This window comes from Lethenteron reissneri, chromosome 48 (assembly GCF_015708825.2).
Source record: "Lethenteron reissneri isolate LAM-NWPU_2019-01 chromosome 48, ASM1570882v1, whole genome shotgun sequence".
Classification (NCBI taxonomy): domain Eukaryota; kingdom Metazoa; phylum Chordata; class Hyperoartia; order Petromyzontiformes; family Petromyzontidae; genus Lethenteron; species Lethenteron reissneri.
This window is the reverse complement of record NC_083826.1, coordinates 11,321,921-11,337,431: the sequence shown is the minus strand read 5'-3', so window position 1 is coordinate 11,337,431 and position 15,511 is coordinate 11,321,921. Positions and strand designations below refer to the sequence as shown.

The following is a 15,511-nucleotide window of genomic DNA, read 5'->3' as shown; positions in this document are numbered from 1 at the left end:
TCCATCACTTTCACTTTGGTTAAAATAATAATCTCATCTTATGTAGATGTATATATCGCTTTATTAAGATGATGACAGTGATCGATATAAAGATCGGGGGTTATTAAAAGTGCGAGTGTATATATCGTTAAAGTTTGGAGCACAGGTGGGAATGGTTAAGGAGGGGTTGGAGGTAGGCATTTTAGGGGTTTTGGTAGTGATAGGGGTAGGGGCAGTGATAGCAGTTGGGGTAGTGATAGGGGTAGGGGCAGTGATAGGGGTAGGGGCAGTGATAGGGGTTGGGGTAGTTATAGGGGTTGGGGTAGTGATAGGGGTTGGGGTAGTGATAGTGGTAGAGGTAGTGATAGTGGTAGAGGTTGTGATAAGGGTAGGGGCAGTGATAGCAGTTGGGGTAGTGATAGGGGTAGGGGCAGTGATAGCAGTTGGGGTAGTGATAGGGGTAGGGGCAGTGATAGGGGTAGGGGCAGTGATAGGGGTTGGGGTAGTTATAGGGGTTGGGGTAGTGATAGGGGTTGGGGTAGTGATAGTGGTAGAGGTAGTGATAGTGGTAGAGGTTGTGATAAGGGTAGGGGCAGTGATAGCAGTTGGGGTAGTGATAGGGGTAGGGGCAGTGATAGGGGTTGGGGTAGTGATAGTGGTAGAGGTAGTGATAGTGGTAGAGGTTGTGATTGGGTTTGGTGTAGTGACAGGCATAGGCCTGGTTGTAGCGAGGGGACAGGGGCAGGGAGTAGCAGCAGTAGGATGGGCTAGAGGACAAGAGATGTCGGTTTTTAAGGGAGGGACGGAAGCTGGTTCGTGAGGATGATTGTTTTATGTTTAGTGGGTGTTTGTTCCAGTGAACTGACACTAATAATAGGCAGTGTTCCGGGCAATGGGACCCTCTTCATAGCACATAAATTACATGCTGGGAGCTTATTCAGCCGAGTGAGGGAGTTTTGTTTCTCATGCTTGGGCACCACTGTCAATGCACCGTCAGCAAAATAATGTGTCGACCCCTTGATTGGAAACCTGGTGTTTGATTGTCATTGTTTAACGGCGCACGACAGTTCATCATTGGCGAGGACGGCACGTGTGGCCTGGTGTACGAGAGAGCGCTCGCTGAAGGAGTGCCGATCATGCGGATAGCCGACCACGCGATGGCTTACTGGTAACAGTTCGGTTTTTAACACAACATCTGCAAGCACGGTGAACATTCCTTATCACAGCTGTCATCACTTCGATCGGTTTATATCCCTATAAGATCATCGTCGTCATCATTATCAACGTCGTCGTTTTTTGCGCTTGTCATTAAGATTGAATATTTATCTGCATAGTCATCGCTGTAATCAACCCCTGTCATCAACATCATCATCTTTGTGCTAATCATTGAAATTGTATACTTATTGGCACTGCCATTGCCAAAATCACCGCCTGTCATCGTCATTATCATCCTGGAAATTGAACACTTCACACTGGTGTCACGGCATGGGGGAGGCCTTCATCCTTCGGTAGGTTAACAAAAGGATGAAAATGGTAAAATAGTAAGTAAGCTTTTTTAAATATATATATTTAACACCTTTTCATAAGAATTCGTGATACTAATCTAAATTTTCCTTTGGACTGCCAAAGTTACTGATACATATTAGATGACAGGTCCTGGCTTGAGCTTCATGGCGCACGTGTTTGACTTGTTTCTCGTTCCAGCAACAAGAAGGAGTTTATCAAGTGCATGACTAAAGAGCATCTCCCCATACCCACCAAACTTTACTTCAACATCAACGAAGAGGTGAAGCGCATGATCGAGTCTGCCAAGTTCCACCATGACATGTGAGTGCACAGAGATATTCTTTCTGGCGTGTTATAAGTGCACCGGAGCTCATGGTAGAACACTACCCATCGTCACTGAAACTCTGCTTCTGATATCGAGGTCTTGAACTGTTACAGCTTCACGTCTGTATACACTACTATAAACTACACTATACACTACTACACACTACTATACACTACACCACCATACACTACACTATACACTACTTGTCTGCAAAATCTGCCGTGTTATAAATGTCATTATATTGTATTATTTGAGGAGGGGTCGACCATACTTCACCACCTTCTTGGTTCTTTCGGTAAAGTCACGTAGAAGGCAAATAATAAAATAATAAAAATAAAACATAATAAAATAATTCTCGGTGAGAATTTTCGGTGAGAATTATTTTATAATGTTTTATTTTTATTCATTTATTATTTCCCTTCTACGTGACTTTACCGAAAGAACCAAGAAGATGAATCCCTGCAGTCACGAAAGCTTGAAATCGAAACATACTTCACCACTCCGGCTTGCGTGGGTTTGGTGAAGGGAACGCCGAGTGCCTTGCCTGCCTGCTGTTGGGTTCCCCTGTCCCAGTATCGCTACTCGGGTCTACAAGGCCTTTAAAAATCTCTTAAACCTGGGCAAGAAAGTGAATCTTTCAAGAGGTGGATCATCCTAGGTTCTAAAAATAAGTACTTTAATGATAATTTTGTAGCGTTGTGCCTTGCTTTCGTTTTCATGACATTCGTTCTTTTAGGCATCACGATAAAACATTAATTTTTTTACAAAGAGTAAATTTCGATTTAAAGCTTTCGTGACTGCAGGGATTCATATTCTTGTTTTTTTCGGTAAAGTCACGTAGAAGGGATATAATAAAATAATGAAAATAAAAAATCAAATTCTCACGACATTTTCTTGCTATGGTTTTCACACCTGATGATGATTGCTTGTGTTGCAATCGAAACGTCGTTATAATTGTATTATTTTATTTGTATTATTTTATTATTTCGCTTCTACGTGACATTACCGAAAGAACCGATAATAAAGAGTAAATTGTTAAACTACTTTGTATGTATTCACCATTGTGCTGTACAGCTCTCCGATGTGTTTGCGGGTTGTATTGTGTGTTGTTTGGCACGATGTCTGACGATTCGCTGCACGTGCTGGGAGCTTCTTAAGGAACTGAAGAAGCCGAAGAAGGTCCAAGCACATGGAGTGAATCGTCAAACATCGTGGCAAACAAAACGCGGTGCATCTCGAGAATAAATCGGAAAGTTAAATCTTTAGGCTTGCATGAGATGGTGACACAAAGTCTGAATCTCCAAGACTGCTGTCTAATTTTTTCGATCGCAGCCGTAGTTAATCATCTCACGACCTACAATTATGAAGTTAATTAATAAATTACTACGTTAAGTTTAAATGCTGTTGCTCGGCCTTTTAACCAGAAATGCAATAACTCCTCTCCCTTTCCTTTCCTTCACAGCCAAGTCGGAGACCTCGACATCCAGTGCTTTGTCTACACAAAGTTTGGCAACGCATTTCCCAAGTTCCACCGTCTCAGCCCTGATGGCTATATCCAGATGGCCATACAGCTTGCCTACTTCAGGTGCTGACCTCAAGAGAATACATGTGCGTAGATGCATATAGACTGGCACAAGCGCGGTGGTGACGTCACCGCCACTTAGTGGCTATTGGCGACTGTTGCTATTGTACGTGTGGTTAGTGCACTGTGCTATGAACCTGATGACCTCGGTTATATTTTCAGCGAACTAACACCGTAGAAGCGCAATATCGTAACCAGTGCTGGCTCTCCCCCCGGACGTCTCGGCCTCAAACAAATCCCCCGCTTCATCCACAGGCTGCACAAGGAGCTGAGCGTGGCTACAGAGAGCGCCACCACGCGCATGTTCCACCTGGGGCGCACCGAAGAGATCCGCTGCACCTCCATGGAGTCGCTGCGCTTTGTGGAGACTTTCGATGACGCCAACGTGTCGGTACGGGCACCAGCCGCCAATCTGCCATTCAACCAGTGGCGGCTCCTGCAAAATCTCTCAGGGGGGGCAAATGTCTGGATGATTGATAAGGATAAGGTCCACCTATGCAATGGATAAATTAACAGCTTAAGCATGTAAAGGCAACTTCACTTCTTTAATATTAATGAAAAATAAAGTGACTCTTACAATACATCTTGTTTGTTTCTATACTCACTATTAAAACAAACCACTCAAGTTTATTTTATTAAAGATTCCACTAGATTTTGATGTAAAACTTTCGTGACTGCAGGGATTCATCTTCTTGGTTCTTTCGGTAAAGTCACGTAGAAGGGAAGTAATAAAATAATAAAAATAAAACATAATAAAATGATTCTCACGACGTTTCGGCCACAACGCAAGCAGCCGTCCTCAGGTGAAAACCAGGTCCGTCGAGGCGACAGAGTCTGAATGAAACAGCACACGAGCTTGGAGCATATATATAAGCTGGGCGCCTTGACAAAGGAATTTGCATATCAAGAGGAATTTAGCATATTTATGGGAAATGCAGGAATGTGATTAGTACTGCATATGCATGTGCATTATGCAGGATTAACATCATCAAAGGGAGCTGCAGTTGCTGCTGCTGCTGCAGTTGCTGCTGCTGCTGCAGTTGCTGCCTTATCCATTTTAATATAACACTTTGTATTATTCTACCCACCCTAATGTGTTTCACACTGCTATATATTTACTATACAATTACGACATCATACATTACTCTGCACACTGCACCATGCCAGTGAGTGGAACGTTGTGGCCGAAACGTCGTGAGAATAACTTGCGTTGTGGCCGAAACGTCGTGAGAATAATTTTATTATGTTTTATTTTTATTATTTTATTACTTCCCTTCTACGTGACTTTACCGAAAGAACCAAGAAGAAGATTCCACTAGGTGGCGATAAATTATATTGTTGGATGAAACGTGCTTACGTATGATGACGTTAGCACGTATGATGACGTAAGCACGTTAGGGCTTGCCCTCCCGGAAGCCATAGAGAATGCATTGGAGCGCCCCCGTTCGAAAAAAAACATCTTTCAATGTAAGTCTATGGGGCCACTCGGGGCGATTCTCAGCCGGAGTGAAATCGCCCAAAAAGAGGCGGTACTCCACAGAACGTGACATGACGCTGATTGGACTATATCCAGAGGCTGACAGTGACGGCAAGCGTGACTCTGTGGTTCAATGACATTGGTGGTGCGTCGCCCAATCGCCCTAATGAAGAAACCGCCCCTGCATTCAACAGTTGTCTCCGTCTAGCTCGCAACGACATGTAAATAAGCAGACGGCGTGGGGTCTTTCCGTATCTTTCCTCTATGTAGAAATGTCAGTATTTTGTTTTCTTCTTCACAGCCCATCAGAGATACACGGCCTGTTGAGAGAGATTTATTTCTCAGTAGCGTCGGTTTAATGCAAGCAAATTCTGTCCCTGATTCAACATGTAGTGTCTCATCAAGAGTCAGGCTTGCTGAACCCAATGCAAATATGGGTAGTATAGCCCGCTATTTTGTTAGTTATATTCTCCAAAACTGATGCAAATTATTAATTCGTATTCTCTATCTAGTGTCATCCTTCTAACTCAGGGTCAATGTGTGATGTATATACAGTAAAACCTTGGATTGCGAGCACAATTCGTTCCGGAAACGTGTTTGTAATCCAAAGCACTCGTATATCAGTTGTGATCACGTGACGCTCGGCAGACAAAGCGTATACACGTACTACTCGTATTGCAAGACCTCGCTCGTTTATCAAATTAATATTTATTAAAACATTTTGCTCGTCTTGCAAAACACTCGCAGACCAAGTTACTCGCAATCCAAGGTTTTACTGTAGCCTCATTTGTAAGGTGTCTTGGCTCAGTTATTTTTAAGAAAGGCATATTAATGCGATTGCTCATAATTGTTGATATATATTGTTGTTACTCTTGTAAATACGAAGCGAACATTTTCCTTTTCTGCATAGAATGAAGAAAAGATGCAGACGATGAAAGTGGCTGTGGAGGCACACAAGGAGTACACGCAGTGGGTGAGTGCCGTTAGGTGAGGGTTAAAGGTGAAGCCCTTGCGATTCCTTTGCTCGCGCCACTTGGCGGAAGCGCCTCCACGAGAGGGAGCTCCATTTGTCACACTTTCAATCTGACCAGACTTCATGGAAGAGGTGGAAGTTTCCCGCACGCTTCACCCCACCACATGCGGCCTGCCGATTGACTTAACTGTGGCAGCACACACCCATTCGTGCCGCTGGGTGGACAGAGGCGGCGGTGACGGCGGCGGCGATGATGAGTTAAGAAACCAGCTCCGTCATTTCAACTGCTGCTGCAGCCGCCGGCCAGGAGAACAAACCAGACCGGCGACTTGCGGGTTTCGCAAGTTCCCAGTGCGCTGACCGTTAACACCACGGCGGCATGAAGTGGCTACGGCTGCGGAAAATGTTTAAATAGATTGGGCTTGGCAGCGTTATAAACGGACTTTTTGATGAGCTATGAGTTTAAACTTGGCCACACTGCCACACAGCAATGATTGTCACACTTGTGCACTTGCCACAGTTGTTTTTAGGCACTTTTGAATGCAAAGTATGGGCGTTAAACAAAAAATTGCATGACTAATTATGGTGTGTCATGTTTGGCAAGCATCCCCTGTCGAGAGGCCGAAATACCCTTTAGAGTTCTCCCACTAGTGGAGGCCCTTCTGGCAGCAGTGGTGTGATTAAACTAAAAACTATAAAAGAAAATTATTTTTCCAGGTAAGGCCCACTGAGCTATATAACTATTTTTTCAGAAGCGACCTGGCCACAAATGATAGCGCAACGAAGTGGCTTATTGCGTGGAAATTTATAGCAGAAAAATAGTCTAAACGCACGATTATCAATGGAGAACATGCAAACTCCAAATATACAGGCATCAGGGTCGGAATCGAATCTACGACCTCCCTAGCAGAGCTGCACCTTTTACCTTCTATGCTGCCGTTGTGTCTATGAACAACTCATCTTCAATTTGCCTAATCTCTTGGGTGGGCAATTCCCTTGCATAAACAGGTGTTATAGGCTGCTGCTTCATTGTGGGCAGCAGAGGGAGTTCAGTAAAGTCTGTCGCTATACTGTACCACATCCCTCTCTATGAATATGAAGTGACCAGCGTGAAGTATGGGTAAATAATGGCCACATTCTGCACAGAATGGGAAGGCCCCTTATCCGGCAGTGTATTGACAAAGGGCTGTACATGTGATATTTAAACACAATAGACTATATATATAAAAAAATTAATTATGGAACGCACGTAAAAAAAATTCTGTATAATATAAGACACAGATCTAGATTTGAAGTTTTCGTGACTGCAGGGATCCATACTCTTTGGTTCTTTCAGTAAATTCACGTAGGTATAAAATAAATTAAATTAAATCACGACGTTTCGGGCGCAACACAAGCGTCCGTCATCAGGTGGGACAACCACAGCAAGAAACAAATGAGCGGCAAGGGGATTCCAGAAACGGGGTGATGTTGATATGTGGTTTTTACCTAACTAGATATTTTTAAAGTAATTTTCAAACTTTGTTACATTTGACCGTGTTGCCAGCACACATGGATCACTCTTTGTTGAGTAACATCATGGGATCTTCAGCTCACCTGTGAAGTGGAAGGCACATGCTATCCACACCACAGCGAGACTTCTGCAAACAAATTGCGCCATCGATGCTTGTCCATGTCACTGCGAGCAAGTCCGTTGGGCTTTGTGGTTTTCAGAGTGAGAAACGCAGGGATTTGTTTTGTTCTCTACCAGGCCGTCAATGGGCAGGCCATCGACAGGCACCTGCTTGGCCTGAAGTTGCAGGCGATTGAGGATCAGTACAACATCCCGGAGCTGTTTATGGACACGTCCTATGCCATTGCCAGCCACCTCAAGCTATCCACCAGCCAGGCAAGCCACACATCACGATGCGTCAGTGTTCCTGACTTCATAAAAGTGTGTGAGTTGCAATTGATTGAAGGGCATTACTGAACGATGAAGGGTATTGTGTTTTTGTTTTACGAAGGTCATATGGAGGGGTCATGGATTTTGATGTGGGTATTGCACAAGCATCGCACAAAGCAAACAGGTTTTCAACTGGAACAAATTAACATGCATATTTAAACATCATAAGAGAAAACGGGTAAAAAATTATGAAAGAAAAGAAACCGGAGGCATTAATAAAAACCACAGGTTATGAACAACGATTCTAAATACGCCTAAAATGAAATTCGGAATAAAATAAATATATTTTTAAATGTACAGTGGTACCTCGGTATATGTCGTTAATTCGTTCCAGAAGGTAGTACTTATACCGAAAATGACGTGTACCAAACACATTTTTCCCATAAGAAATAAAGGTAAAGGAAATAATCCATTCCAGAGTATAATAAATTATATTTTTATGGCATATTATACATTAATGGGGTTGTATTAAATAATTTAGACACTACTTATTACTAAAATGCATACATAAATTTATATAAATAGAAATAAAAATAAAATTTTACATCACTTTACCTTGCTGAGAGGAGTTGATAGGCTACGAGGATGGTGGTGAGGAAGGGGCGGAGTCGTGAACGGGGTCTACGCGGATACGCGGTGACTCATCCCGACCCATACAAGTTCTAGCAAGCGCGTCGTATCCCAAGCAAGACGTCGTATCCCAAGACATGTTTTTCTCGTCAAACACGACGTATACCAAATTAGACATATTCCAAAGCGGTCGTATACCGAGGTATGACCGTACTGTGCTATGAATCCGGCGAACAGTTTAATTCCTGTCTATGGCGAACGTCAGTGATGAGTGATATCTGAACCTGTCCAAGCCACCCTCACCCCCCCGCCAACTCTTCAACCCACATAGATCGAATTGGAGAAGTATGCTCAAACAACCTCACGCTGTGTGCGCCGAGTTCTACATCCAGGGAGCGGATTGACAAAGGGCAGTCGAGTGGAGTAATTGTCACGCGGCACAACGTAACCTCCCGTTTCTTTACCCGCCCGTGCACCGTTTGCACCGTCGCCACCCGTCGGCTCGGCAGGTCCCTGGCAGCATGGACGCGGTGATGTGCTATGGTCCCGTGGTGCCCGACGGCTACGGCGTGTGCTACAACCCGCAAAACGACCGCCTCAACTTCTCCGTCACGGCGCTCAACAGCTGCTCGCAGACGCACGCCAACCTGATGGCCGCCGAGATCGAGAAGGCTCTCACGGACATGCACGAGCTGCTAAGCTCGCGCTCCGGGGACTCGCCCTGGGAGCAGGCCCAGTGGTGAAGGCACGCGGAGGGCACAGCGGGGCACAGCGGGGCACAGCGGGGCACAGCGGGGCACAGTGGGGCACGGCAGAGCAGCAGGCCTTCGAAAGTAAACTAACTAACTAAACTATTTTTAGTTTAACATGTAGGCTTACTGGGTAAGACCCACTGAGCTATATAGCTCTTTTTCAGAAGGGGCATGTGACCACAGATAATAGCCCAACAAAGTGGCTTATTACGTGGAAATGTATAGCAGCCAAATACCCTTAAGGCATGTTGATGCTAAACTGGGAGGGAAAAACCAGAGGGCCCGGAGAAAAATCCATATGACCACGGGGAGAACATGTAAATTCCAAATATACAGGCGTCCAGGTTGGGATAAAACCCACAACCTCCTGTATACCAGGTGAGATAGTTAACATCTCGTCACTGTGACGCCCATAAACCAAAGGTAAAAATGGCACGCGAGGTGGCTGGGTGGCTCAGAGTGGCGACGTGTCAGCGCGCCTAACTGCTGCTGCTGGGAATCCAGTTTCCCCTGTGGGTTTCACCCACGTGTGATTAAAACGAGTATCTCAAGTAGGGTTGCCACCTGTCCAATCCCAGGATGTAGCCGTCCTGGGACATCTGTTAAGTGTCTCTGAGACATTCAACTTAAAAAGTCTCGGTTTTGTCAATTGTGCGATAAAACACCACTCTAACAACGTATTTATACGTGGTTATCCATGTATTCTGGTATCGTGAAATATTATTTTTTTCATGATATCGCCTGGTTTTAAATTTTGTGGCAAACCCTACTTGCAAACCAGGGCTCTCCAATTGTATACAATATCCGTACAATTGAGGCAATTGCAATTAAATCCGATCATGGCATTTGGCAATCCTCACTAATGTATTAAATTATAATATATTATTATTAGAAATGTCAGCCCTACCGGGTAGTTGGTTTTAAAATATCAATCGTAATTAATCTAAGGCAGGATGTCGATGCTACTCAACCCGTGTGCCAACCTTTGTCCTTTAGTGTTATCTTCGCTGGGGAGCAGGAGTGCAGCGGTTAGCGCACTGCGCCACAGACCTGCGAAACCCGGGTTCGACTCCTGCTCACGGCCAACACCAGTGACGTCTATTTGAATCGGTCCTGGGCCTCCCCTAGGTCGACTTAGCCTCAAATAATTACCTGGTGCGATGTGTAAACATCGCCACTGGGGAGACAAAAGCGGGCGGGCGTGATGCTGGCCACCCACCCCCTTGTGTACTGTGCCGGCCCTCATAGGTGCTCGCTAACAGAACTTGCCCCGACAGTCTGTTAAGGCTACATGGGGGACCTTTGTCTGCGCTGAAACTGAGAGTAAAATTAATAAACATAAGGAATCGTTCCCCGAAGACATGGTGCTACAAAGTTTGGGCCTTGCTAAATTTTGAATTGGCAAACCAAACGCCCTGCAGATTGAGTTATAACTAAAAAAGTTTGGATAACATGACACCCAAGTGCAGTGAATGGTTATGTTTTTATGAATTTAAATTGACTAATTGAGAGAAATGCAGGTGTTTTCAGGGGCCTTAATGTGACATTAAATGCAAATGAGGCTTAGTTTGGCTATAAGGTGGACATTTCAAACCATCTCACTGATCCCTCGCACGTAATATTCCCACTGAGGACTGTGACGCATTCTTTGGGAATGAACGTCAGAATAGGCTCCTCTGTGTGCACTGCTGTTTAGTGATCCTTCAGAGCTGAATCGCATAGCACAAGATGTCCACATAGCAGATACTGTGCTATAGCTAGCACCATGAATGGGAATATGCTACCAACGCCCAGGAGATGTCTAGTTTGACTTAAATGTCATGTCACGCCAGACCAAGCGCAAGTGACTCTTTGCGCAGATGCTCGCTGGCGTGGCAGAAGTCAGTGGTGGCACTCGGCATTAGCAAACCAAGCAAATGCTTATGAGCCCAAGTAGCTCAGGGGGCCCCAGGTTCTTGAACAGTATAGGGCTGCATCAACTATCAGCTCAAATTCAGATGCGAATTAACAAGCTATTTAACGTACAAAAAGCCAATTATTATTTCATCTTTATCTTGTCCGAATCTTATCACTGCATCTACATTTGTCTACATATCTCTTATCTCACAACATATCCACGAACTCTCTCCCTGAAGCTCTTTCGTGGCGAGAAGATGTTAACCTTGGTATTTAGGTCTTCAACATGTTGCCATATGCAAGAGTAGGATTTATCAAGTATAAATATTTGTTCTGTCATCTCGCTGGGACATGACACGTTGAAACTGAGCCCCCCCCCTCCAAAAAATGTACTTCTATCTAGGCCCCCCAATGGGCTAGCACCACCACCACTGGCATTAGTTGTCCATTGGCAGCACTGAGCGAATAGTTGGAAAGCTATTGAATTCCAACAAAGTGGTACTAATTTTATTGACCTTGTTAGAGATGATGGGTTGAGCCAAACACCCAACCTGGAATTTAACTCGACTACCTTCTGATTGTGAGTCAAGGGCTCTTAGAGCAGTGCCACCATCATCGTGAATCAATCAATGTGCACAAACATCCTGCCATCTCTTGCTGTGGTCATTTTATTTTAACTCAGGAATGTTTTGTTGTTAAGTAGATGTTTATTTTAAATAGGTTTAACGCTGCATTAGTGTGTTCACTGCAAAAGTTCCGTTTTAACTTTTCACGTGGCATTTTGCTAAATGTGTATTTCATTTCATATTTGCTCAGTTTGCATCTACCATAATACCTTTATTTAACCTTAAAATGTGTTGTTTGTCGTTATGGAGTATTTAAAAGTTATATTGTACCGCATATATAATGTATTTATGCAAATGCTTGTTTTTGCATTTCCTTCAATGTGTTGGGCATTTTAAAACTTGTAGTTACACTGTCAGCACCAGACTTGTGTGTGTTTTGCTTCATCTATGACAGCCACTTATTAAGATATATTTTACGACTGCATAGGTTTTCGCGGTTGTGCACTCCGATGTAGGTTCGGGTCGCACCGCATATTGTTCAGGATGATGTCCGACGTTTCACGAGACGTGCTGAGGAGCTTCTTCAGCACATGGAGCAAAATGTCAGACATCATACCGAATAGAACGCAATACAAGCTGAAACACATCGGAGAATCGGACACATTTTACATTGCAATGTGGCATGTCTTTTGTGTGCAAAAAAGGAAAATGTTGTTTAACTTTCTACTAATCCAACAGGGTGCCAGTGTAATTTATGTAAAAGCTTCATTGTCATCACCATCATCTTAATCGCAAAGGTTTATATCCTCTGTTTGGCACGTTTCGCTTGAATGGCTTTGACGTGAATGTGAAGCAATCTGCACCAACAACCTCTGTAATACGTGAAGTGAAGTGTGAGTGATTTGTTCCAAATCTATCTGCTGCTCCTCCACCAGGTAGTGTATTTGCTCCCACGCAAAACCAGCAGCCTCCGTGTACTGTGTGCACCTCTGCATGCTTGTAGTTCTCAACTGCAGCCACATTTAACTAATGAAACGTCAACAACAAAGGGGGCATCAGCGCTCGTAACAACAGCTGGCATATTAGTCCATGAGCCCAGAGCAAATACATTACTCGTTGGTACCCACCGATTATGGGGTGGCTTTCGTGGTTCTAATTTCTTGGTGCGGCCAATAACAGCGAATTGTGATATCCATTTGAAATGAGTGGGTTGCTGGGTAGTTGGCTCGTAATATCCACGTGAATAAATTGGCACGGTAAAATTTTAGTTCCCTTTGTGGCGGTACCAATGTCAGCTCATGCCCATGGACTATATTTCAGAATTGAACTCTAGTGCTAGTGTGTGTGATTAGATTGTGTTCGTGGTAGGTGATATTGTTGAGAGATAAAAACATTTAGACAAGGTGGCACCTAAATGTTGACACTTTAGATTGTCTTGCTTTATGGCAGGAACTAAATATTATATTGACAGTTGAGCACTTATGGATTATGTAAGGCCTTTTGATTAAAATGTGGAGTACTTTTGATGAATGTTCACTTTACATTTAATATAATATATTTAATATAATGCACATGGCCAGAGTGGCATAAATAAGACATTTCAGGGCTGCATCTCCATCTATATACTCACACATATTACATGGATAGTTGACATAGTTTCCATGGATCAGAGAAGTAATATGCAATGGATGTGTACAGGAGTGTGTTTTTGATATGACGAAAGCCATTTGAGTTGGACAAAATTATTGAAGACATCTTAAGAACCCTATTTCATTTCTTGGTATGAAAAAAATATAGATACTTAAATTAAATGAAAAGCTAAAGCATATAAATGTATTTTAAGAGTTAAGTATTAATATGTATGTGTTGCAAACGTAAACCAAATATGTCTAATATATTGTAACATGGCTGAATTATATGTGTACGTGTGTATTTATGGTGTTTGCACTGTTCATGAATGGGGTTTAATCAATGCAGCAGAAATATAGAATGAGGAAAATGGCCCTGCAGTTTGATTTAAAGATTAAATCATCATCCTGAAGCCCGGATGGCATTTCCTGGCAACGTAACAAGGCCTATTCTATGTTACCCTTTTAAAATGTCCCATTACAAACCTATTATCATCAGTCACTATTGGCCACTGCGAATTACCATTTGCCGATTGCCTCCTTAATTTAACATTGCCGCAAGTGAAGTTTTACTCTTGCCGAGCCATTTCAGAGCTCATTCTGTCAAGAGAAGTGACAGATTTAGTCTGACATGCCTCAGTGTGCACACGCGAGAAGCAAGGCTTCTCAAATTAATTGCCTAAAATTAAAATCATGCCAAAAATGATTTTGTTTGAAGACCGGATAATGTTTAGATTTAACGTTTGCGTGAACAGGTTGATAACTGTGATCCCAATGATTTAATGACGTTATGCTCTTACGGTGAAATAAATGTTTTAATGTGTTTCATCTACATTCTTCTGCAGCGAGACATTCTTTGGAGCTTTTTACATTTGCAATGCTTGAATTTTCTTATATATATGCTGCAATGGGGTCCAAATGACCGCTTGCAGTCACTGGAGGCCGCTGCATTGACCAGTGTTCAGCAAAAAAACTGATTATTTAATTAATTTATGGCCCCCAAATCGTGAAACGTCATCATATTTAGTAGGATAAGGGGGGGGGGCAATAACCATTACACCTCTGTACATCAACAATCCTCACCATCACCCCCATGCAGTATAGCCAAGGGGACCCCCCAAACCATTGGCAGCTCTAGCTGTGTAGCAACAAAGATAATGCAGCAATGGCATGAAAACAGGCATGTTTGCCAGTAGGGAGGGGGGGCGATATTGCAATATGGTTCCACAATTAAGTAATTTAAACTAAACTAGATTATTTTTCACCAAGTAAGGCCCATTCAGGTATATAGCTCTTTTTCATAAGTGACTTGCCCACAAATGGTAACTCAGCGAAGCGGCTTATCGTGTGGAAATTTACAGCAGCCAAATACTCTAAATGCACGTTTCTCAATGTGGAGGGAAAAACCAGGGGACACCGAAAAAACATCCATGTCACCACAGAGGAGAACACGCAAACTCCAAATATACAACAGGCATCAAGGGTCGGGATCGAACCCATGACCTGCATACCAGGTGACAAAGTTAATATCAAAATTGGACACGCAATGCGAGCACACGTGGCAAACTCTTTATCGGATGTCACGGGATCTTGAATGACGACCGTGAAAGCAGTTGGTTTGCATTTTATTGTTAATTCAAGCGCAGTATTAACCAGGGAAACCACTGGGCTCAAACCACGTGCCTTTTTGTAACAAGCAATACATGAGCTATCGCTGGGCCATATAGCGATGGCTTTAATAATGAGTTGTAAATTATTGTTGTCCTGTTAATATATCATTTCCATTGAGGTCTCTAAAATATCGCATGTAAAACCATCGAGATTTGTAATGCCAAGGCTGGCATATCCGCTTCTATCTTGGATTCCCAAGTAATGGAATGTAAATAGTCATTTAACAAGTGGAAAATCGTGCTCGAAGCATCTGTAATGCTTTAAGCACGATAAAGTAACGTGTTTACCCGCCCCCACTGGACATCTGTGAAAAATATATTTATAGCTCATCGGATTCCTCCAGTGATTATAATTCTAATGCGCACAGCAGTCTGATCACACTGTGTTCACTGCATTCATGTTGAGGTCTCTGGAAGTGGTTGAACTCAAGGTTTGTTGTTCTTGAGTTCGTCGGGAGAGAGAATTCCACGCGACAGGGCCTTCTGGAAAGCGCGGGTCGCCACGCGTCTCGAGGCGGGGTTCATCTCACGACGACAACGACGACGAGGTTCCACCACGAGCAGCAGCAGCAGCAGTCGACCTAAGGAGTTGTCGATCATTGGTCACATGCGTGTGAATAAAACCCGACGAGCAGTCCTTGTTTG

The 15,511-nt window shown here is 43.5% G+C and overlaps 1 protein-coding gene across 1 annotated transcript in view; it reads left to right on the top strand.

Annotated features, from left to right (window-relative positions):
* Nucleotides 1-14,028, top strand: part of LOC133354770 (carnitine O-acetyltransferase-like) — a 39,825-nt gene extending 25,797 nt beyond the window's left edge. Inside the window, exons 9-15 of the mRNA XM_061571876.1 lie at nucleotides 1,047-1,147; nucleotides 1,684-1,806; nucleotides 3,273-3,395; nucleotides 3,648-3,783; nucleotides 5,780-5,842; nucleotides 7,593-7,730; nucleotides 8,864-14,028. Of these exons, the coding sequence (XP_061427860.1) occupies nucleotides 1,047-1,147; nucleotides 1,684-1,806; nucleotides 3,273-3,395; nucleotides 3,648-3,783; nucleotides 5,780-5,842; nucleotides 7,593-7,730; nucleotides 8,864-9,097 (918 nt within the window). The 3' untranslated portion in view covers nucleotides 9,098-14,028. The remainder of the gene's footprint in view (nucleotides 1-1,046; nucleotides 1,148-1,683; nucleotides 1,807-3,272; nucleotides 3,396-3,647; nucleotides 3,784-5,779; nucleotides 5,843-7,592; nucleotides 7,731-8,863) is intronic.
* The last annotated feature ends 1,483 nt before the right edge of the window (nucleotides 14,029-15,511 follow it).